We start from the raw sequence: 23,809 nt of genomic DNA, 5'->3' as shown, positions 1-23,809 counted from the left end.
TAAACGCTGCACACCACTCCCACCCTCCCCTCCACCTACACAAACAAACAGCCTGTGATTGGCAGCCATATTTCATCTATGCACCACCTGCTCTTAGAGCCTAAAGCTCCGCCCCCCTCCTCACCTCTCTGCTGGATGCTGAGCTGCACGGCGGTGCGCGTGGTGCCCACGGGGCTGACTGCCTGGCACTCGTACTGGCCCTCATCATGGGCTGCCACCCGAGTGATGCGCAGCGTGCCGGAGGGCAGGGTCACGTGACGGCGGTCCGAGGGTAACGGGCTGCCCCCTCGAGTCCAGGCGATCACCGGCTGAGGATAGCCGGTCGCCTCGCAGGGGAAATCCACCGTGTGGCCTTCCAGGGCTAGCTGGTCCTGCGGCGTGACGGTGAACTGAGGGATCGCTACAGGCAGAGCAGGAAATGATGTTTTAATTGGTCAACAAAGGCACACAGCACCCACACCTTTCATCGATCTTCTGATTTACCTTGTACGATGATGTGCGCCGTAGCGTGTATGGTATCAACATTATTGGAGGCGAAGCACGTGTACTGTCCTCCATCAGCCTGCTCCACGTTCTGGATGTAGAGCCCTCCGGAGGGGGTGATGGTGATGCGGGCGTCGTTGGGCAGGGGCGTCCGGTCACCCTTCGTCCAGGACACCCGAGGCTGCGGCTGGCCCGTGGCGCTGCACTCCAGGGTCACGCTCTCCCCCACCAGGACCTCCGTGTTCTGGGGCTGGATCACAAAACTGGGCCGTGCTGGAGGAGCAGACATGGGAACGGTGGTGACCTCACTTTTTCTAAAATAAAGATCTGAAGATGTGAAGCGGCAGCTCGTGCTGGGATCGATGATGCCACTCTGAAACCATCCCAGTTTGTCACGGCACGCAGCTGTGCCCTGTCCTTATTTGGCAGTGATTACAGTGGAGTCAGAGCAGTGTGTACACAGCCGGGGACCTGAGGTTTACAGCCACACAGAGACAGGAAATGCACAACATCTGCTCCCAGAGGCTGGCCGTGACCTTCAGCTCAGATTTTAGCTCATTCATGTGGTTTCAGCCTTTTCCCAAAGCTTTGCAACTTTAATACCAGTTCAGCTAGCTGTAGTTTCAGTTGTCATGGAAACATGACAGATAATCTGATGCAGGTTAAATAAGTCAGCCATGAACTCCAGACTTGCTGTTGCTGCCACATCCATACAGGAAACCTGGTTATTCTACACACGGCTTCTTCCTTTTGCTTCTTTTCACAATAAAAGCCCCTCACATATACAGAAGTGCACTGAAGTTTTTCACACTGGTTCTGGGATAAAAGTGAAACGATATCTTTGATTCTTCTGGTAACCAGATGTGAAACTCACTGATGTTTCATAAAGCGTTTAGAAACCAGCCTCAACATCAATCATGACCATAAAATGCATGAAAGAATAAACAGAAATGAAAAAAGGCAAACAGGACTGCATCCCATAATGCATTGCATCCACAGCTTTAGCTGCATAGAGTGCATAAAAAACATGGCACCTACATTTCACTGACATCAGTGTGAAGATGATACGCAAACAGGTAACCACAGTAACTTTAATTAGTCTGGAGCGTTGACAGGAAGTAACTAGTAATAAGTAATGAAACTTAATGAAATCAGACTGTATGTGTGGCTGAGAGTTTGTAGCTGTGAATGTTTCTGTAACACCTGACCTGCTGACCTCGGAACTCTTGGTGCAAACACCGTCTTTAAACGTCTCAGTGGGATGTCGTGTATTTTATGGCTGTCACAGTGAACGGGCTCGGGAGCGCACACTTACACGGAGCTCCGAAGTATCGCAGCGTGACCTCGGACGTTTTGACCTCTCCGGCCACATTTTTGGCCATGCACTGGTACACTCCCTGATCCGTCTCCCTGGTGTTCTGGATCATCAGCGTCCCGTCCTCCAGCAGGTTCAGACGGCTGTCGTCGCGCATGTTTAGCGCATTGCTACGAGGAAGACGCACCGATAAAAACCAGAGCTCGTAAATGCGTGCGATGCGTTTCGATGTTAACCCACCCACCCGTTAGCCTTACTTGTTCCTGAGCCAGATAATCTGTGGTTTAGGGTTGCCTTCGGCTCTACAGGTGAAGTAGACGGTGTTTCCCGACGTCACGTCCACATCGTGAGGCTCCGACGTGATCCTGGGAACCTCTGCAGGAGAAGATCAGACAGAAAACCGATGTAATGTATAAGCAAGCACACAGCATCACACATCTCTTCATATGTATTTCTTAGCCTACTGAATCGAGCTTCTGCTGAGTCTGTCTCGTCTTTTTGAACCTGCTCAATAATATCAGGGCTAAAATCCAGATCCAGAGGGAGGTCGGACAGGGACGATGCAAACTTCATGAGGCTTTTTGTTCAAAGATCATCGTCATTCTGACCCACAGAGCGGAGAATGACTCGTTCAGCAGCTGCACATGGAGACCAGTGGAGGAGTCCCCCAGGGTTCAATATTAGGGCCTCATTTTTTCCTGTTTTTTGGTTGGTAGGAGACTTTGTGCTGAGTTTGAAGCACAAACAGACACAAAGCTCCCAAACACAAGCGGGATGATATATGAACGTCCAGATCTGAAAAGTGAAGCCAGGTTCCTTAAAGCTGCACTTTATTTACAGACCACCAGGGGGCGACCCTCATGGTTACAGATATGCTGGTTTTGGGGATTCATTTCGTCAATTTTGGTCATTATTTAAGTCATAAAGGAGACTATTTTGGAAACCCTCCTCCACACACTTCACACCGCCCTCCTGTTTATCTCCACCAACAGGAGGCGAGTGTCCCCACCAGAAACAGCTCGTGTGAGGAGATGGCACTTCACCTCCAGCCACTGCTTTGTTTTGACAGCTCCTCCACCCACCGTGCAGGGGGGGGAGGAGGGCGTGGAAAGGCTTCCACCGCGTTTTCAGGCAGACATTCCAGACAGGGCCACGCCAAGCAGGCCCGGGCACGTTTGGGGGCCATCGAATTAGCTGCTGAGGTATAAATGTGGCGGAGACACAAGCAGCTGCCAGCCGGCTCAGCGTGCAGCCATGGCCGCAGGAAACGCAGAACTGAGACGGCGGGATTTACAGCTGCTCATAAAACCGGGTGAACATCAGGACACAGACGAGCAAGGAAAAGCAGTTCAACCTGAGCTGAAGCAGCCTCTCTGTGACAGAGCTCAACAGATTTTCTTCTTCTCTTTTGTTTTACGGCACTCAGCTGCACAGAAATGAAACTTTACAGAGTTCACTTGTTAACTGATGAAACAACTTTAAATAAAATATGAATTTTTGTGTCGACTGATGAGAAAAACAAGCAAAATACTAACATGACGGTTTCACACCAGACTAAACACTTCTCAAACTAAAGTGTCTCACAATGAGGACAAAGGCCTCCTGTGGGCCTCCATCCTCACACACACACACACACACACACACACACACACACACACACACACACACACACACACACACACACACACACACACACACAGCTATCAGCCAGCCCATCTCAGCAGCTGCTGGTGGTCTGACGCAGGGCCCACAGACACGTTGAGCTCCCTTCGCCCTCAGACTGTTTGTGGTGTGTGAAGGATGGAAGTGGGGGCTGCAGACACAAAGAGAGGATACACCTGTGTGTGTCTCAGCTTACCTGCAGGGAGGGGGGCTGGGGGGGCTGTCTGAGAGTTTGCAGAGTTTGGCTATAAAAATAAGTGGATGTGTGTAACGCATGACTTTCGACGTGCTTCCTGTTAGGCTCCAAAGTCTTGAAGCTTTCTGCTTCCTTTGTCCAGCAGAGATGAGAGGAGACGTTCAGGAAACCAGGAATGCAAGCTGCACATCCAGCTGCTGTTAAACAGCTGTAACTTCTCCACTTTATAGCCAGTGATGGGGGGAGACTGTTTCTATAACTCATTCTGTAACTGTTCTCAGTACCGCAGTTGAGCTCCTCAGCGGTGAGCGTCGCCACCGATCTGCCCTGCAGGCGGCTCGGGTAGTCGCAGGTGGCAGCAGCCTGAGCGTTGCCCGACTCGGCGTACTGCTTCAGCAGGTCGGCCAGCCAAAGCAGCTCGCAGTCACAGTTCAAGGAGTTGGAATCCAGTCGCCTGCACACACAGAAACACAGAGACAAGTGGGCATGTGTGGATAGATGGAGCCCGCAGTCTGGATAAGCAGTAAACCCTCCCTCACACTGGACACGCCCCCTTCCTGACGTGAGCACAGGTTTTTCAGGGACGAGGCTCTCGAATATTTATTTGAATCTAAAACTTCACAAATGACCGAGGCTCATTTATAAGTAATAAAGGAAACCTGGTTATTGTTGTGGAGCCTCCTCCACCTGCTCATAGCTCTGTATGTTTATTTGCTCTACATCAGCATCATGATTACTGAGACCCAAACTCCTCCGCTCATGTCTGAGCCAGCTGCAGTACCTCTAGCATCCAGCAGGGGCTCCAGCAGTGAGTCACTCTGCTTAAATTTTAATAAGGCTTAAAGTTTGCAAACTGGGGGCGTGGCCTCTTTGACTGACAGGTGGTTGGTGACACAGGTGGCAGCAGCTCGCTGTCTGCTAACAGGACCTCTGAGCAGTGTCTGTGCTGTTGGAGCATTTTAACGATGTCATGTGACCAATAACATCGCTGCTGTACTAACAGCAGCTCCAGTTTCACTGTTTGGACACAGATACATGTCTGCTTGCATCATCTGGTCACCTCTGGCTCCACAAAAGCAACATGGCGGCAGCGCTGTAAACGGCGTGCGGCACAACGTGACGTCTGGAATCAAAGAGCTGCAGGCTGTTTGGTAACTAAAGCAAACAGGAAGTCTCTGTTTGGTAATCAGAGTCCTCTGAGACACACAAACATGCTGTGATGACATCGTTATTACCCAGGAAAATATGCAGAGCGGTAGGCGGGGCTGTGCGACCATGTAAGCATGTCTGTTCCTAATGACATCATGTAGATCCTGTGGCTCAGGAGGATTCACAGAAACGTGTTTATTATGAACACTTACTCGTGAGCCGGAGAGACACGACAGAAAATAAAGAAAAGCACAAACTCTAAAGACTTCGTATTCTCTTAAATGGAGTCATTTATATGAGCGACGTCTCAGATGGACTCAGATCTGCTGCAGCTCAACGGGAGGAAAAGCTGTGGGAGGGCCGAGCGCTGCAGGCGAGCGTGAGAACAGCGCGCTGCGGTTTCATGGCATCTAACCGATAAACACGCCTGTCTGATAGTGAGCACAGAGTCTCGCATGTGTTTGTGAGCTTGTCTTTTCCACTTACAGTCGCTTCATGGCCTGAAGATGAGAGAAAGTTCCCGGCACCAGCTGGGTGATCCTGTTGTTGTGCAGAAACCTGAGAGAGGCAGAAAAACATCACAGTCGTCAAGCAGGAATCTGTCGTTTCAGTGAGGAAACACTCTGAGGGCTCACACAGTCCCAAAATCGATCTGCTAGACTAATAACAGGACATATTTGCCTTTAATAGCATCTTTTGGGATGGGAGAAGAAATATGATCGTTTTCCCAGATGATGACTCACGCTGGCTAAAACGCAGGCATGAAAACATTTTCCTGTGTACACGAGTCTCGGGCCAAACACATTTTTAATACTACAAAATGACATTAATTTTCCATCCCGCCCTCAGGAACGCCATCCTGCTCTCCATCTCTCTCTCGATGCTTTGACCGCAGAGAAATTTCCCAACCATGACCGGAGTGTGCGCCTGGGAATTCCACCCTCAGGTGTTTTCCCCGTGCAGCAGGTGTCCTTCCTCTCCTTTACTCAGGAGACTGGGAGGAGTGGAAACCCTGCTGGCTCATAAACAGTGAAAGAGATCAGGACACCTGCTGCCGATCGCTTGTCACGCCTGAAAGTCGGCACACGTCTGTGCGCGCCGCGTTTATACTGTAAGAAGGTGCTTACAGTGTGCACAGCACAAGCAGTGCACTGCTGCAGGATAGTTAAACTGGGATGTATCCCATAATACTGATGGTCAAAACTGGTCAGGCAAAAATAATCACACTTGATTTGTCTCAAAACTGCTGAAGAAATAGTGAAAGCCAAAGTCGAGGTCCTGAAACCGTGTGTGTGTGGAGGGGGAGGGGCTTAGCACACAGCCCTGCACACCCTGCAGCACACACATGCAGGGAGCGACGGTGCTACCAACCCTGCACGACTTCCTGCAGCCGTTCCTCAGAAACCGTCCTGCAGCCTCTGACATCAGTGAAATGTCTGAGCGCTCTTCCAGTCCACATTCCTTCAGCTGAAGGATGTTCGAGCGCTTCCTGGCATGTACCGTCTGCTTCAAATTCAGATCTGGGCTCCGCGAGCCTCTCCGTTCTTTGTTTCCAAGCCATTCCTTCCATTCCCCGCCAACTACATCATGCTAGTTATTGCTTTCTGGTTTCTATCAACTGTCACAGTAAATCCAGTCGCACCGGTGGCTCTATTATTCCACGGATCTTAAAATTACCGTTCGGAAAAGCTTTTGGTGAACGCTCAGGCAGGATGAACTTACAGTCGCTCCAGCTTTGGTAGATGAGTGAAGGACTCTGGTTCCAAGGACTCGATGTTGTTGAAGTGCAGGTACCTGCAGAAGAGAGCAGAATGTAGATAAAGCAGAGTAAAACTGGATTATGTGATCTTAGTGTCCTGATGAGCTTCACCGGCTCTTATCTTAAAGCTACAGGGCCAGATTTACTTCGCGCAGGCTGCAACCATGAAGATGCTACAGAGGGAGAGCAAAGGTTTGGGTTGTAATATGAAGAAGGTCTGATGAGGTCACACAAACACAGGGCAGCGTTAACTCGTCTCTGCCTCTTTGGAAACCGCCGCCTGTTAGGATCATGGAGGCAGCTCTGAGAGAATCAATGATTTTATCATCAGGGCAAACTGATGGAAACTGGTGGGGTCTCTGAGGCTGGGCAGCAGGCAGCCATCCCGCAGGATGTGCAGAAGAAGAACACTGAGCATTACTGTCAGACCCACGTGTGTTAATGACGTTAGAGCGCTACGTGCATGAGCGTGCACGCTGTCATTGTTCTCTCTGTGCTGCATGAGGCCGCAGGGATTTATTAAAGTCAGAGGAAGGAATCTGACTCACAGCCAACTGTGGCCAACAAACAGACTGAAAAATCACAGATTACAGCCAGCGCAGCACGCCGTGACGCTGCGATGGTGCAGCCTGATGGAAACCTTCACGAGGCACCTTTGTGTGGTTTAAATGCTCTAAATCAAGTGGAACAATTAATTAACTGTACCCAGACCTTTGTGTAACAAACGCCACCGACACTCGTTTGTAAATCACAAAAGTACTTTTTAAAGCTGAAGCAGTCTTTAGTAAATCTGGCTCTTTGTCTACAGCAGGGGCCTCGAGGGCCGGGGTCCTGCAGGTTTTAGTTCTCAGCCTGGGTCAGCACACCAGAGTCACATGATCAGTTCATTACCAGCCTCTAGAGACGAGGTTAACTGAGCTGTGTTGGATCGAGGACACGTCTGAAACCTGCAGGACACCCTCGAGGCCTGCAGTTGGACACCCCCCTTGTGTTTGTCTGTGTGACTCTCTATCATTGATTCTGAGTGAAAAGCAGGGACGCTGATTGTTTACTGGAGAGCAAACAGAATGAAGCTCATATACAAGATCGGGGTAAACAAATCCAACAGCTGTGAGGTTCAGCCGGGTGAGGGTCAGAGCAGCAGAGCAGACGTCATGTACACCACACCTTTGAGTTTAGAACAGAAACACCTCCAGACGAGCGCACCGATCGTATCGTCACGCTTTCAGAACCATCCCAGTGTGGCTGCTACGGGAACCAAACAAACGCAGACGAGCTGGAAATATTTAACTCGGTGAAACGTTTCCTCGAACATGTCGTGAAAGCCTGTCAGCTCTGCCGAAGCCTCCAACACTCAGAGAGGGAGGAGCTTACTGTCGCTGTCTGAGGCGCGACTCGTTTCACTTTTATACAAAGAACAAAACGCAGAACCAGGAGAAACTCAGACACAGGTCAGTGCTGAAAGCAGGTTATCACTGCTCATTCAAGCTTTCCTTGTACTGAAGGAAGGAAGCAGCGGGCGTCCGAGGCACCTGATGTCCCAGTGTTGGTTTGTGGATCATCACAATTCATGTTTGTCGAGGTTTCAAGTGCACAGTCACTAGGGCTGCCACAAACGATTATTTTGATAGTCGACTAGTCACCGATTATTTTTGCGATTAGTCGACTAATCAGATCATCATCCATACAGCTTATTGCACCAGCAGCATCTGCTCTTATATAACCATCATTAGCTTACAGCTTTAAGTGTTTAAGGTCTGTGCTAACTAAAAATAAAGACAAGATGATAGTTTAGTAAATTTTAATGAAATGTGCAGATTGTTTCGGTGAAGTTTAATAAACTCCTTGCTATCTAAAATATAACAGGACACCGGAGTAAATTCTCGAGAATCTCACACTTCTGATAATCAGCTGTCTGCTTGACGTTTATTCAGCTGTGTAAAAACTATAACTTTAATCTCAGCCAAACCGATTTATTCAGGAACAATAACATTTTGAAGTTATCTAAGTGACTTATATATCATGTTTAACCTGAGTAGTGAAAGACGGCGGTGGGTTTGAAGCCGGGAGTCCGGTGTTCTCACGGCTCTAGTGAGCCTTGCCCCGGCTCGCTATCGAGCTAGTGGGTAACAGACGTCTCCGAAAATGTCGGAGCGCTTTTGAAAATATGTGGTGTCCTGATAAACTGAGCAGATATTTGAGGTTTACACAGCTACATTCTCGCCTGAAAATATGTTAAACGTTTATTTTGTGACCCAGAAAGAATAATAAGAGTAACATTAAAACTAACTAGCTGCCGCCATTGTTGGAAACTGGGCTGGGCCGCGCTATGAATTCTGGGACAGAGCTTCTTCTTCTTCTTCTTCAGGGTTTAACGGCAGCTGGCATCCTTGTACATGCAGTGCTGCCATCTTCTGTTTCAGTCCGTTATTACACTCTTAAATCCTACTACTCATTCCTGCGTCTTTTGGGATCTTACAAAGCTTCAAACGAGCGTCGACTATTAAATTAGTCGTCGACGATTCTGATAGTCGACGTAATCGTGACTAGTCGACTAATCGTGGCAGCCCTAACAGTCACACTGCTGTGATGTCATAGTTGTGCAACTGCTTACGTCCACTCAGAAAAACATTTTAAAAAATTGGGCGCTCAAGGTCCGAGTCGGGGTCAGGGTTGGAAGTTCGGTGGGTGGGGGGTGATGATGCAAAACTATGACATCACTACAGCGTGATATCCAACATTACGATGACGATCCAGGCACCCTCGCGTACACGGGGACATCAGTAACTCTCCGTCTGAGCACGCTCAGTTACAGCGATGACATAAAACGGTGGAGTTACCGATGATGTTCTGGGCGTTTTAAAATTTCATTTTTCTAGATTTGACTGAAAAACTGTCACCGATACGTGACTCCCATCACGTCTGCCGACGGGCTGATGTCATCGGTGATCAGCTGATAACTCATGAATCCGCGGCTCTCTGGGCTGTGACGCGTTCAGCCCTGAGGTTTCTTCGCTCCGGTGTCGTCACAGGTCCGATTCCCTGACAAACCGCAGGCACGCTGATAAACTCGAACGGCGCGCGCTGTTGGGCTACTCTTCAGCCTTTGGCATGCGTCGCCCGATGATGCAGGACCATTAAAACTCAAAACCCACATATACGTAAACTCAAAACAGATGTTGGAGTGCACTTGGTGAATTGGCCGTTTGTTCTCTGTTGCAGCGAAGAACAGTGAGTCACAGGCTCCTCACAGATTACTGAGCCTGAGTTTCTCAGCAGACGCAGCAGAAAGAGCAGCAGAAGCCTAACAGCAGACCATCGGCACATTTACGACCTCGTGTACAGCCACACATACGTCTGTCGGACATGCAGGTTTACGGAGCTCGACGTGTTTCTGACAGGCAGGATTTGCATCACACAGATTAAACACACACGATGCAGATTTCACACAAAGAAACAGCAAATTTACAGCGAATCAGAGCAGGAGCTGTTTCTGCAGCGGGACAGAAGCGAGTCAGGCTGTGGCGTGCAGACACGCTGCTCCACAGCAGCCGTGCTGGACGTCCCAGCAGCGCAGGTGAATTCATGCTGCAAGCTTCACAGGAGGGAGGGGCGCAACGTCGCCGCCATCCTGACCGCACGGCATGAAGCCAGTGTTTCCCCCACTCATGTCCAGGTTTCACAGTACATGTGGTTGTTAATGCTCAGATCAGCTGATCTGAAGAACGCACACTGAGTCGGGATCTGAGTTTGTGATCCGGCTTCAGTAAACCTAACGACGTTCACCCTTGAGGGCCAACGGCGGAACTGTGACGAGTGCACGTGAAACAGGCGGAGTCCATCCTTCGGTTTGTGTTAGAGGGGGGGGGGGGGGGGGGGGGGGGGGGCAGCTGTGGAGGAAACACTGGTGACTCATGCAGAAAGGGTCACGGGAGGCAAGCGCAGCTGCGAGGGGGCTGCAGTCACGGCATGCACGGTGGCAGCAGAAAGGTGGATGAAGGGTGGGCGTAGCACACTGTGGGGGAAACATGACACCTGCAAAGTCTGCAGTCATGCCACAAGAACATGCTCGCAGATAACACGTCACATGACGGAGACTTTGCCAGGCTTTATGGAGTGTTTGTTTTTCAGGAAGGGGGGAGGGGGTGGAGGCATTTACAGCTGGAGAAGAGAAGGAGGAGGAGTGGTGCTGCGAGCAGAAGGAAAAGGTGGAAGAGGAAGTAGGTCACTTACAGTTGCTCAAGAGAGACAAGCCCCTTAAATGCTTGTCTGTCAATTGATTGGATTTCATTCTTGTACAAATAGCTGGAAGGAGAGATAATCAGCATCATTAGTAACACACACACACACACACACACACACACACAGAAAGGATAAACGTTTGCTGTCTGTAGAAGTATTCAGACGTGTCTCGGGGGCGGAGCCCGTCCTGCTTCACATGGACAGGTGTGGTCAGCAGGTGAGTGTTTGGGGCAGCAAACGGTTCAAGCTTCAGGTGAGACGATCTCTGCGAGCACCGCCCGGCAACGCGAGCTTTCTTAAACTCTCTGAGATGTTTTACGACACGGTTGATCCTGATCCTAAACATCTACTACTGCAGAGGTGGGGGGTGTGGCCTGTGTGCGTGTAACGGGAACAAAGTGACAGATGAGCGTTGATGACAGCATTACAACTTTTCACCTGAAAACTTAAAAACATGAACTTTTTACAGGCAGGGGAAGTGGAGCTGTGCTGGTTCTCACAGCTCTCAGGTCTCCTGTTCCTGTGCTGCACGACCTTTGACATGTGCATGTTTTTTCTCCGTGGCACATGTGAAAGAAATGTGACAAAAAATAAGAGCTAATGACTGCCTGACCTTTCACCTCCCTCCTCAGTCCACTCGTGACGAGCTGTTCTTTGCACGTCTGCCTGACTCACGGTGTCGGTCGGGCTTCACGCCACCGCTCGGCAGTGACGTCTCCCCGAGCTGCGTTCATTGGACTTTGTTGTTGTAGTGATCGTTTTCATGGAAATGAAGCAGAACCACAGCCCGGCTGCTCCCTTTAGCTCGACAGCTGAGTTTATCACAGTAATAAAATCAGGAAGAATTTTTTCTCCCGCAGGAAAACCTTCAATCTTCACTGGAATTTACGGGAGGATTCATGGGAACGCCATCTCAGCCCATAATCTCGGTGAGGACTTCGTCAGAACTCAGATCTGCTTTCTGTCCCAATCAGAGCTGCTCACGCCCACACAGGGGGGAGGGGCCAGAGGAGGACAGAAGGGAGGATACAGAGGGGAGGACACAGTGTGGAGGACACAGAGAGGAGGACACAGAGAGGAGGACACAGTGTGGAGGACACAGAGGGGAGGACACAGAGAGGAAGACACAGTGTGGAGGACACAGAAGAAAGGACACAGAGGGGAGGACACAGAGAGGAAGACACAGTGTGGAGGACACAGAGGGGAGGACACAGAGGGGAGGACACAGAGAGGAAGACACAGTGTGGAGGACACAGAGGGGAGGACACAGAGGGGAGGACACAGAGAGGAAGACACAGTGTGGAGGACACAGAGGGGAGGACACAGAGAGGAAGACACAGTGTGGAGGACAGAGGGGAGGACCAGTAGCCTGTCAGACTCACAGTCCTGGTTATGCTAACAGCTAATGAGCACGTGTTACATCGCTGTGTAACGACCGCTGGCAGTGCGGCGGCGGTGGGAGCGTGCGCGGTTGCCTCATGAGTTTAATAGCACAACATGATTGTGGGGAAGAATGAGGGCCCACCCTGCTGCCCCCCCTCTGTTCTCTGCACTCAGCTTTGCTCTGCTGCACGAAGCAGTAAAACGCCTCCTAAACACTAAAGTGGACAACACACTACCTCCCCCTCCAAGCACCTCGCTACCTACTGACACAGCCAACTATCGAGGTGCGCACCAACCTCTACAGTCATCATCATCATCAGCATGAGCTCCTCTATGAAAGCACAGGTTTTGGCAGTTTGCAGGTCTTGCTGTGTTAACTCACAATCCTCTCAGGAGTGGACGTCCCATAAAAATTCACCCTGAGGTCAGACCTCAGACTCTCTCTAAAACAACATGGCAGCGTAGGGTTGCACGACCTGAAGAAGAGCGGCCCAAAGCCCGCCCACAGTGATGACACAGACCGATCACTGCAGGTTACTGCTGCTGAAGGAGGAGCTACAAGCTGCTGAGTCGGGACCGGACTCCACAGGTTCTCCAAAGGTTCTCCACATATGCATAATAAAGAAAACAAAATGAAGCACTAAAGAGAGAGCTTACAGGACGGAGCTGAAGAAGGACTAAATAAAGAGGAGTGCTGGGGGGAGGTGCTGTACGGTTGTAAGGAAGTGAAGAGGTGAGAAGAGTGTGTGTGTGTGTGTGTGTGTGTGTGTGTGTGTGGGGGGGGGGGGGGGCATCTTCAAAGGGTCAGTTCTTCACCTCCACTGTGCTTTAAAGTGAGCTCTGTAATCAAAGCAGCTGAGGATTTCATTACAACATGAAAGTGTGTGTCTGTGTATGTGAGCGTTTGTGAGTGTGTGAGCGTGTGTCTGTGTGTGTGTGTGTGTGAGCGTGTGTGTGTGTGTGTGTGTGTGTGTGTGTGTGTGTGTGTGTGGAGGGGGGCATGTATTTCAGGAATGTGTATGTTTGCTCTCTGGCTTACTGAGTAGAAACGGCTGTGGGGTGGGGTGGGTGTGGGGGATCAGGGACGTTTGGTTTCTACATGTTTCAGGTCACTTGGGCTCCATCATCTCCATGACTAAAGAGCGGTCAGCGGGGCTGATCTGGGATCAGAGCAGGGGAACTAAAGATGGCGTTAAGTTTCCGATGTTTGGCGCTGACAGTCGAGTTGAGCTCTCGGCTGCGAGCTCAGCTGAGGCCGCGGGATGATCGCGCGCGTGACTCACAAAGCCAAGCCCGAGGCTTCACACGCCTGCAGGTCACCGCGTCCAGACACATAAGTACAGAGGATCAGACAAAAGGAGGCCTTTCATTCGCACAATTTCCGCAACGCAGCCTCAGCCGTCCACGGCTTCTGAAGCGCCCGGCGAGGCTTGTTCCAGCACGAGCGCCTTTCTGCTGACTGAGCGAAAAGCTTCTGAGAACAGTCTGACACAGCAAACACAGGAAGTGACGGCTGAACTCACAGATATTTGAGGTTTTCCAGGTCTTCGAACGCCCCCCTGGGGATCCTCCGGATGTGATTGTTGTTGAGAAGGCTGAGGGGAAACAAACAAACTGCTTCAGTGTCAGTGCCTGTACTGTGTTAGCTTAGCAAAGAGCCGCAGCAGGTCAGAGGTGCAAAGCGAGCTCAGGTGAGACGTTCAATTCCTCGAGCCGACCTGCACGCGTGCGAAAGCAGCAGAACGAGGCATGACTGTCAGCATGAACCTTTCAGCTCCGTCGTCACGCTGAGCTCGTGCGTCTGGCTGGAGAACACTTACAGGGTGTTGAGGTTCTTTAGTCGCCTGAAGGAACCCGGCTGTAAATCCTTGATTTTGTTGAACCTCAGGTCTCTGAAAATAGAAGAAAGCATGTTCATAATCAGGAACACGAGCCGAGCATAACATTTATTTATCCATTCAGACCAGTTTGTTCTGGGAGATTTCTATTAAAAAGACAAGACTGGACCATAAAACATCTAAACAGCACATTTTGCACATTTCTGTTGCGCCGTCTTCGTTTAGTTTTTTTGCCATTTTTGCAGGTTATGTAGTCCCGTGTTGACAGTCTGTCATATGTAGCACCACGGTCTCACTGTACACCTGCACATGGCTGAATGACAATAAAGCCACTTGACTTGAGTTCAGACAGACAGGAAACCTGCTGATGTCCACGAGTTCAAGACTCGGCTGTCAGTGCCAGCAGAGGCTTTTTAACCAAGTATGACGTGGACATTTTTACTTATTTAAGTTGTCAGATTACTTTTGAGCCCCTGAGATGAAGGAACTGTTAAACATGTGATCCTCACATTTGTAAACAAATGAATTAAAGCTGAATCTGAGCTGTTTCATTCAAATTCACTGAGACAGAACCAAGTCTGTCCAAGTGTTTATGGACCTGAGTGTAAACGTCTGTTAATTCATGTGCATAGCACGAAACTGATCCAGAAATTACATAATATCACTCATTTCATTTATTTGTGTGTCATTTATTTTTCTTTTTATGCATCTGTGTAAAATAAGTTAATAAATACAGAAACAAATAAAATGGAAATAATTATTTCCTGCTTTATTAATTATTATTATTATTAATTATTTTGTCTGCTTGGACTTTATTCATTCATTTATTTCACTGAATAATTGAATAAATAATAATGCACTGGCATGAATAAAGATCAATAATAATAACGACCTTTATCTTTGTTTTAAATGCTGCTTTTAATAATGAGTTTTGCCAAATGACGATCAGAGAAAATGCAGGAGGAAAATCAATCGATCAATAAAAAGCTAAATGAATAAGCAGCACTTCTATGAAGGCTCAAAATCAGCAAACCTATGAATGCAAAGCTGTGCTTCATTAATAAAACATGCAGGAGAGCAGGATGTAAGTACTGGATAAAAGCTGAACAGGGACCATAAAGTCCAGCGCAGAGCCGCCACGCTCTCATCCTGAGGCATGTCTGGGCGTCTTACTCATGTGGCAGGAATGCTCTTATCGAGCTTTAATCACGAGGACCGATTTAAAACACATCAGCCCCAAAGATAACAAGCAGAAGGCTTCGTAATGAGCTCAGGCACTAATCAGCCTTAATAAGAGCGAGCGTGCCGTCGGTGCGACGAGCTGAAAACACGCCGCTCCTCCAGCTTGGTGAAATCTGAACGTTGTGTCTTTGGCTCTGAGACATCTGAGCCGTGATGTTCTTTCAGCGCCACAGAGACACGAGCGTCAGGACGGATCCACGAGGCCGAATCGTCACGGAGCTGAGAGTCGAGACAGGAAAATATCAACGCTCCTCCTCCTCTAGAAGAACTCCTCCCCCGGCAGAGCTCCCAGCATTCTTCGTATCCGCCGACCTGGCAGAGGAAGTCATCTGGGTCATTCAGACCCAAACTGACAGACATCCGGCTGCTGAGAGCCCGACAGCCCCCCCAACTCTAAAGACTCATCCTATGAAATCCAAAAACTTGAAAATCCAAAAGCTTACACCTGAAATCTGATCAGTTCCACTGAAGAAATCTACACAGGGTGCATTCTGGGTAAACTGAAGGCTCCTGTCAGCATTCCTGTTCACAAATTCCTTCGTGCCAATATTTAAAGGACCCGCTCCAGAGAGCTGGGACCGGGCCGGGTGCAGGACCTCCCGTCTTTAACTGAACTACACCTGACTGTTTGCAGCATCCTCCATCTCTGCTGTTTAATGAGGGCTGAGCGCTGCTTTACATCCTACCAGGGCAGACATGAGGAAATATACCACGTCTAATAATCCCAGAAATTATTCTTTTATAGTTAATGTGTGAATATTAGACCATCACCTCTAGTCTAATCAAACACCTGCTGCTGTTGTGCTGTGATGCATGTGAGAGTAAATGTAACGGAGACTTGAGGACAGGCATAGTCTCAAACCAAAGGTTTGCTCTGCAGCTCAAAGACAGAGCCGTGAGGGTCCACGAGGAAAGAGCAGGTACGGTACCCACAGAGCGCTCTGTCCAGACACGCCGAGGCCGTCGCGCCTACACCGCCCCCAGCTGTGAGGACGAGGAGGAGGGGGGGCTACGTGCTGGATCAGGCAGCTCTCCTTATAATGAACTTCTGTTAGGAGGTCTGAAAAGCCCATATCGTACATGCGACCCCGCCCTCAGAGCTGCCGATGGCTGTGAGGTCGTTAACTGGACCGGATTTAACGCGTCCTGCTCGGTGGCTGTGTTATTCTGGCTCAGTGCGAGTGTGTGCCGCTTTCATGGCTGGCATGACTGCGGCTCTTTGTGGAGAAGGCTAAATAAGGTCAGCAGAGCTTTGTCTGCGGGTGTGTTTAAAGCATCAGCTGTCGAGGCTCAGCTGACCAGAATGTCCTGGAAGGACGGGAGGCGGTGAAATCAGCCCCGAGGCCCCGACAAGCGCTCCAATGCAGCGGGAGGAGACAGACTGAAAGCTGGCTGTCCTACAGCTGGATCGTGTGTTTGTGTCAGAGCTCGTTCTGTCTGCAGATCTGTTAATGAAACCCTCGTGAGCGCCAAAGCCCGACGGTGCCCATCCATCATAACCACAACCACGTCTAATCCCCGCTCGGAGAGAGGAGGCAGCTTTGCAACGTGCACGTCGACGCTGCTTCTGCAAGCACGAAAGCAAAAACCTCAATTGTCTCAACACAATCAAACAGGATGTAATAACTCGCCCGAGGAGCACGGCGGTCTCTGGAGCCGCTCGATAGTTTAGAAAGAGGAGAAACCGGAGAAAAGCAGGGGAGGCGAGTGAGTCAGTCCATAAAGGGGGAAATTACAGTGCGGAGCACGCTCAGTAAACAGTGTTTGTAGACATGCACGTCCACGCAGCGCTGCAGGCCGGCCCAAAATCCACACGCAGCATTTTAATGCTATTTGTGGCAGAGCTGATTTAATGAGTCAGATAACAGCCATTACGGTCCCACGCCTCGAGGAACCGGCAGACAGCAAGGCTAACTCCCACACAACAGCAAGTCTGAGAACGGCGTCCCAGGTCACAGATAAAGGGAAATGAACAACAATGGGAGCAAAGGCAGGGAGGCGTGGAAAAAGATCGGCATTTCCCACACAGAGGCTCACTCAGACACTCAGGTACACAAACACAAGTGCAGGGAGGCAAATCCTGATCTCATCCACTGCTGAACTTCTAAGTTTGCTCCCATCAAACGACCTGAAACACTCAAACAGATCCATGTATGCTACACTGCACACAGCCTGTCCCCTCACATCACACCAACTCTGAGGGAACGACTAACGAGCAAAACAGCAGGAACGAGGCAGAAACACCGACTCGGCCAATCACTGCAGCTGATATGTTCATCCAGCCACCCGTCCTCTGACAAGTCTCTGAAAGTCGCTCCTCTGACCCTGACCATCGTCGGCTCTGCTCGGTTCATTCTGAGCGCGCTCAGTAATCAGAGGAGATGCTGGGATGACCTCCAGCAGGTCTGTGGTGACCCTGGATGGGTTGGTATGGAAACCGAGCCAGTTTCATGGACTAATCAGAATTTTTCTTTGAGATTTGTGAATCATTTCCACGATAATGCGACTCACAGTTCTCTGCCACAGTAACAGGAAGTCATTGTGTTTGCTGTGATCCGTTTGACATGTAAACAGTCAAAGACACGCAGGAAGTGAAGCACGGTGTTCCTGCGAAGAAAGGAAATCAGTTCACAGCTTCACAAAGACCACGAACACATGAGACCAGGGCCTGCAGCAGGTGGAGGTCTGGCACTGCAGCCAGGTGAAGCCGCTGAGCCACACAGGTGAGTAAATGTGAGCCTCCGACGTTCTCGCCCGTCTGGCTGCACATCAGCTGCAGGAGCAGAAGCCGAGCGGTGTGAACGGGGCCGACGTGGCCGGCGTCCAGATCACAAACACGAGGCAAAGCCAATTATCATGCAGGACTTGGTGGGCACACAAACCCAGACAAAAGCAACCGGTCCTGTGTGAAAGTGCGGCGTCTGCCCCGCAGCTGCTGCACGCACCTGTAATCTGACCCCAGATCAGGTCACTCAAGGAACCTGCAGCTCGTCTGGCACCGACTCGCAGACCTGCTGGCTTTTTATTTTCTGTTCGCCTCTTTAAAGCTCTGACGCTGAGCTGGGAGGATTTCAGGTTTCTATGAATGTGGCGTGAGCCGGACGGCGAGCGGAGCTGGCTGCCTCCCAGCTCCTCCAGCATCTGAGGGCCACGTGTGCGCCTCACCATGCTCGACGGGCTCTTCGGCTTTGCATGCCGAGCTGCCAGCGGCTGCCGGGCCTGTACGAATCACAGAGTTAAACGAGTACATAACGGCCTCCTCGCAGAGCAGGAGCTCCAAACATGGCCGTGACATTTATCTGGAAAACATCCCGCGTAAGGCTGGATGTTGAGTTCAGCCTCTATGCATGCGTTACCTGTAGCAGGAGGCCACGCCCCCATGATTTTAAATACCTGAAAGAATCACTGCGGCCTTCAGACTCCAGTCACAAAAACAAGAATGTGACCTGTCACAACATGTGAGCTGCCATGTTTGGCATGTTGGTTTGTGTAGTTACAAAAAGATGTAATGTGATTACAGTTACAGCTCCCTGCAGAGAACTAAAGCTGGGAGTAAAACACATCCTTCAGCCTGACGAGGCGTCTGTGCACACGTGCACTGACCGACACGCTCCCCACACAATCCACAATCAGCCTGCGTGTTCCAAAACAGCCAATCACAGACGTGCACCATACGGACCCACTGATGAATCGCGTGGCTGCAGGTGGGGGCCCAGCGGAGAGCCCGGCTGTGCAAATGTTTGTTCAAATTAACCAAAAATCCAGTAAAAACAAACTCCAATAATAACAGGAAGTTCAAAACTGCTTTCTAAGTTTAAGGGCGGAGTCCTGCAGCGCGGTGAGAGGCGAGGTTAAACCCTCAGCGACTGCAGGTTTGTGCCCCGACACGAGACCCAAGGAGTTGGTTTGTATCTCGGCCGGTCGGCCTGAGCGAGCAAAGCTGTGGGGATTTCTGGCTCTGCATTCCACTGTGCTGCCGACACCGAGCCCCACAAACCCTGACTACAGCACATTCCAGCGGCCGCGCTGCTGCCCGTCACGCAGGCAGATATCGGGCCGTTTGGGGAGAGGACACTACCAGTGTCTCAGCCCCGTGACACGAATGCACGCCGAGCTGACTCACAGCGCACATCCCTGTGTGAGCCACTAATACCGAAAACAACCAGTTTATACCCCATGTTGGCAAAACAGGACCATTCGTCCCACTGCTGCAAATCCCTGAGAAGATGTGCAGAGACCGTGAGTCTCAAACAGGCGTCCACAGAGGACACAGCTGACAAATACACACAAACCTCCATGTGTGGAGGCCCGAGAGCCAAACAGGAACGCTGCGGGCACAAAACCAGGACGGTCTTTGTGTCGTGACCCAGATTCAACAAGACATTTCACACAGAGATCATCTTTCCTCTTCATAAAGGAAATCAGCACTTTGTATTTATCTCAGTTATCTTTGTCTAATATTAACATTTAAATGTGACAAGTATGCAAAAAACAGCGCTGCACGCTCTGACGTGGCTGTGACATCATCGAATCAGGCGGGCCTAAACAAACAAAGTCAGCTCTGCCTGATATTTACATGACATCATCAACTTCAGCTTCTGTGACTCTAACATCATCATCCTCCAGCTGAGCCCACACCTTCACACCAAGCAGACCAATCGGTGCTGGGAGGAGCTCGTGGAGAGCGACATCATCTCTAACAGTCACTCACATAAACACGTGAACAGCACGTGTGCTGTTTCGACTTTAATCACAAATATCTGAACAGAGCTGTAATACCAAGGTAGTAAAGGTTTAGCAGGACAGACACGGGCTGACGTGAAGCATCATCTCCCACCTCTGTGATATTATCACTTTAAATTCCTCCCACGGCACGCCGCCAGCTGGACTCGGGGGCCGTTCCTGTGGAGCCACAGACGGAGGTCAGAAAGAATCTGCAGCAGCTGCGAGCTCGTCCTGAAACCACCTCACAGCTCACGGTAGAAACTGTGAAAGAGTTTCAGATGAAGGGCTCGTCGCCTCACACGACGAGTGACGTTGACCGGTGACGATGACCGGTGCTGAGCATTGAAGATGCATTTACACCTCGACCAGCAGGCGCGACTTCCTGCTGAGATCAGCGCTTGAACAGGCCTTTCATCTGTGGCCACACACATCCTCCTCCATCCTCCTCTGGGGTATGTGGGCAGCGCCGCCGCCGAGGGCTGACGGGCAGGGAACGGCTAATTCTGGCACGCCTGGCTGAGTTGCCCCCTTTGTCCTGGATGAAGCTATTTATAGTGCGGCGTATGACGTGCCCGCTTAAAGACAAAGGGGCCACATGTTTGGGACGGACAGATGTGGAGCTGTGTGTTCTCCCGCTGAGCCGAGCCGCTACGACATGCTGACCAGCGCATGCCGGAGAATTTCCGTCCTTTCATGGCAGAGGAAGAAAAACATGAACAACAAAAAGTTCCAAAGACAATCAGAGAAGGAAGGGGAGGTCACTGAGACGCACTACGCCACGGCGAGGACGCTGTGGGCGTGAGGGCCTCGGTTTGGGAGAGGTCAGCTGACCCAGGCTGGGAGTCGGTGCTGACGAGGCCCGCCACAGGGTCAGAGCTCACTGTGGAGAAACGAGCCAACACGAGGAAGGGCAGCAGCGCTGCCGCTCACAATCGTCTTCATCTTTCTTTTACTCATCCTCGCCGCTCTAACGTGTCTCTGAAACGCCACGAGGCGCCGCACGCAGACGCAGCATCGTGACAGCATCAGTGGTTCTCCTCCAAACACGCCAAAGCGAGCAGATCCAGATGTGTGAGGCGAGGCTTCCGTTTTAAAAGCAGAGGGAGAGTTTGCGCCCCCTCGCTCGCTGAAACTCTCTCAAGTCTTTGTCTCTCCGCCCTCTCCATCCTTCTTCTGTGGTTTCTTCTCCTCGGACGCTCCATCAGATGTTGTGCTCCTTGCTGAGGCTGTAAGACAGTCGTGCTTGATGCAGAGATTCTGAGACCACCTGTTTCCTGATGCCCGGTCACAATGGCCGTCAGAGCGTGGAAAAACGTCCGTGCTCCCGATGTGCAGTCTGCTTCCAGCGTGGCTCTTCTTCTCCACACTCGGGCTGAGGGACGGCTGTCCTCAACCGAACAGCGAGGAGCTGCTCGGTATGGCAAAACGTCTGATTCAGGTGCATGCAGAGACCATGATTATAAACAAATAAATAAACAATCAATAAACAATAAACAAGGAAGAACTGAACTCTCACAGAACAGCTGGGCAGGGAACAGCTGGGCAGGGAACAGCTGGGGAGGGAACGCCCCCCCAGAGGACTTTTTAGCCCAATACTCTGACCCAAACCTTCCTACCCGGCCTGAAGGTCGGGCTCAGCGTCAGATACGAGCTCAGGCCTCAACAAAGCCCAGAATGAAAGCACAGCAGAATAATCACATCTATAACTCACATATTTACATTTTCAATAAAAAACTGAAGCAAAGATCTTTGACGTCACAGCTAGAAAACGACCACACCCACCCGGACATCAGCTGACCCCCACCCTCACTGTGTTTATCTTTCTCATATTTATTTTATATTTACAGTGAACAAAGCGTCAGAGCTGTTCTACTCAGAAAAACTATAAATCACATAACTGCAGTTTTTGGAAACGTCGCTGGGACAAATATGAAGAACACAAACGGTGCGAGACCCCTGATTGGCTCCGGTGTACAAATGCAAACACACAAGAAGCAAAAAGCAACACCAGGATCTGCTGATGTGTCCCTAAAACACCAGCTGGGACAGTTTAGGGGGACACAAGCCCCAGAATCTAACTTCAGCTTCATACCAGCTTGGTTGGACCTCTTTCAAAGACCTGCAGGCTTCCTGTGACCTCACAGATCGACTTTTAAGGTGGATCCATCGGATTCCTCCTGAGCTCAGCCTGCGGTGTCCTGAAAGATTTCCTCTTCTCCAGCTCGGAGACCCTAAAAGCGCCTCTCCTGCACTCTCTGATCCCCAGAACCTGCAGCAGCACGGCTCGGTGTGCACACGTCCCCCTCCACCCTCACTAACACTAACTCGGACCGTGTCTCGGGCCTCCCCCTCCGCAGGCTTGCGGATCGAGCCGCTCTCCGCCGGGAGAAAGTACTCACAGGATGGTGGTCTGCGGAGAGACCGCCGGCACCGTCTCCAGGTTCAGATGCATACATCTCACCGTGGTCCGGAAACACAGGCAGCGGCTCGGACAGCACAGGCCGAACCGCCGAACCGCGCAGAGCAGCAGCAGAGAGGAGAGCAGCGCAGCCCGCAGCGCCATTTCTAACCGAGCAGAGCCGAGCGACCAGCTGCCCCCTCACACACACAGACACACACTCAGAGAGGAGGAGGAGAGGCAGCACACACACACACGCAGGCTGGAAGCTCGCAGCCCGGCTGTCCTTCTCTGAGCGGAGCTCCTGAAACAATGAAGGAAACTTTCTGAAGTTTCACCGACCAATGATTCTGAGCAGGACAAAGCTGCAGTTTCTCTGCCCACCGGCAGGGGCAGCAGGGAGTCCGCCCCGTGCACTCGCATGTTAGAACTTCACAGCAGAAACAAACATGTTTACAGCCGGATACACACACAGTCCTCCCGCTTTCTTCTAAAGGAGATCATATGCAGCAGTACCATCGCTCAGCGAGCTCACGGCTCCAACATCCCTGCAACTTCTGTTGTAGCAACTTTTATATTGTAGCAACTTTTATGTTCCAGCAACTTTTATATTGTAGTAACTTTTTAAACCAACACTGTGTGCACGAAAAGACTTCAGCATGTGGAGACAGTCATTCATAATCATAACTGTATTTGTACAACATGCACACACAGAGCTGCAGAGGAAACACGAACAACAAGGCAGCAGGTCAGGTGTTGTCTACACTTCTCTGCTGCTGATCTTCTGGACAAAAGTCTCCACTCAGGTCTCATCAGTCCAAAGGATGTTGTTCTGGTGCAGCTTTGCAAACCCAGGCTGTGCTGCCATGTTCTTATTAAAGGAAAAGGCGTTCTCCTGCAGGGTCAGTTTTTCTCATTGTGCTGTCATGAACTTTGACCTTTAACCTGCTGACTGAGGCCTGTAGAGTCAGACGGGCTCTCAGGGTTTTTCTTCCTGGTTTGGGACGTCCACTCCCGAGGCTGAAATGATGATGATGGTAAAGGAACATTTTATTTTATGATATTAATTATAGTTATGATTGAAAATAAGGCGTTGAATCTGTCCACAGTTAGTGGACACCCGCTCTGTCAACCACAAACGACACATTCATGTCATTTCCATTATTTCTATTCATCTTTGTGTTATCGGCACAGTGAAGCAGCCACAGGTTAAACGTTTGGCTTTGTTGACATCTGCTGGAAAATTCACGAATTACAGCACATACCAGCAAGTAATGACGTCACTATCTTCAGTTATTATTACGGGTGTTTTAAATGTGTTTTTATTGAGCTAATATTAATTATTTTCTGATTTCCACTCATAAATCCGCTCTTCCAAATTATGCATGTTCATATTAAACGTGACTAAAGTTCCTAA

At 50.3% G+C, this 23,809-nt stretch overlaps 1 protein-coding gene across 4 annotated transcripts in view; it reads right to left on the bottom strand.

The window, feature by feature from the left end:
* The window catches only part of pxdn (peroxidasin), a 36,529-nt gene extending 12,720 nt beyond the window's left edge, over positions 1-23,809 (bottom strand). For 2 of the 4 annotated variants that reach the window (XR_003270613.2, XM_026151541.2), the window contains exons 1-11: positions 22,394-23,809; positions 14,010-14,081; positions 13,713-13,784; positions 10,798-10,869; positions 6,528-6,599; positions 5,292-5,363; positions 3,941-4,110; positions 2,056-2,173; positions 1,799-1,968; positions 484-756; positions 125-400 (exon numbers count right to left, since the gene is read on the bottom strand). Coding sequence is in view for 3 of the 4 variants with exons in the window: in XM_026151541.2 (XP_026007326.1) it covers positions 125-400; positions 484-756; positions 1,799-1,968; positions 2,056-2,173; positions 3,941-4,110; positions 5,292-5,363; positions 6,528-6,599; positions 10,798-10,869; positions 13,713-13,784; positions 14,010-14,081; positions 22,394-22,557 (1,531 nt within the window). In the remaining variant the exon portion in view is untranslated. Of the gene's footprint in view, positions 1-124; positions 401-483; positions 757-1,798; positions 1,969-2,055; positions 2,174-3,656; positions 3,914-3,940; positions 4,111-5,291; positions 5,364-6,527; positions 6,600-10,797; positions 10,870-13,712; positions 13,785-14,009; positions 14,082-22,393 lie in introns of those variants that run through there. The other 2 variants (XM_026151542.2, XM_080293561.1) reach the window with 2 other exon arrangements.

This window comes from Astatotilapia calliptera, chromosome 19 (assembly GCF_964374335.1).
Source record: "Astatotilapia calliptera chromosome 19, fAstCal68.1, whole genome shotgun sequence".
NCBI lineage: Eukaryota > Metazoa > Chordata > Actinopteri > Cichliformes > Cichlidae > Astatotilapia > Astatotilapia calliptera.
The sequence above is the reverse complement of the archived record's forward strand: the minus strand, read 5'-3'. Positions and strand labels throughout refer to the sequence as shown.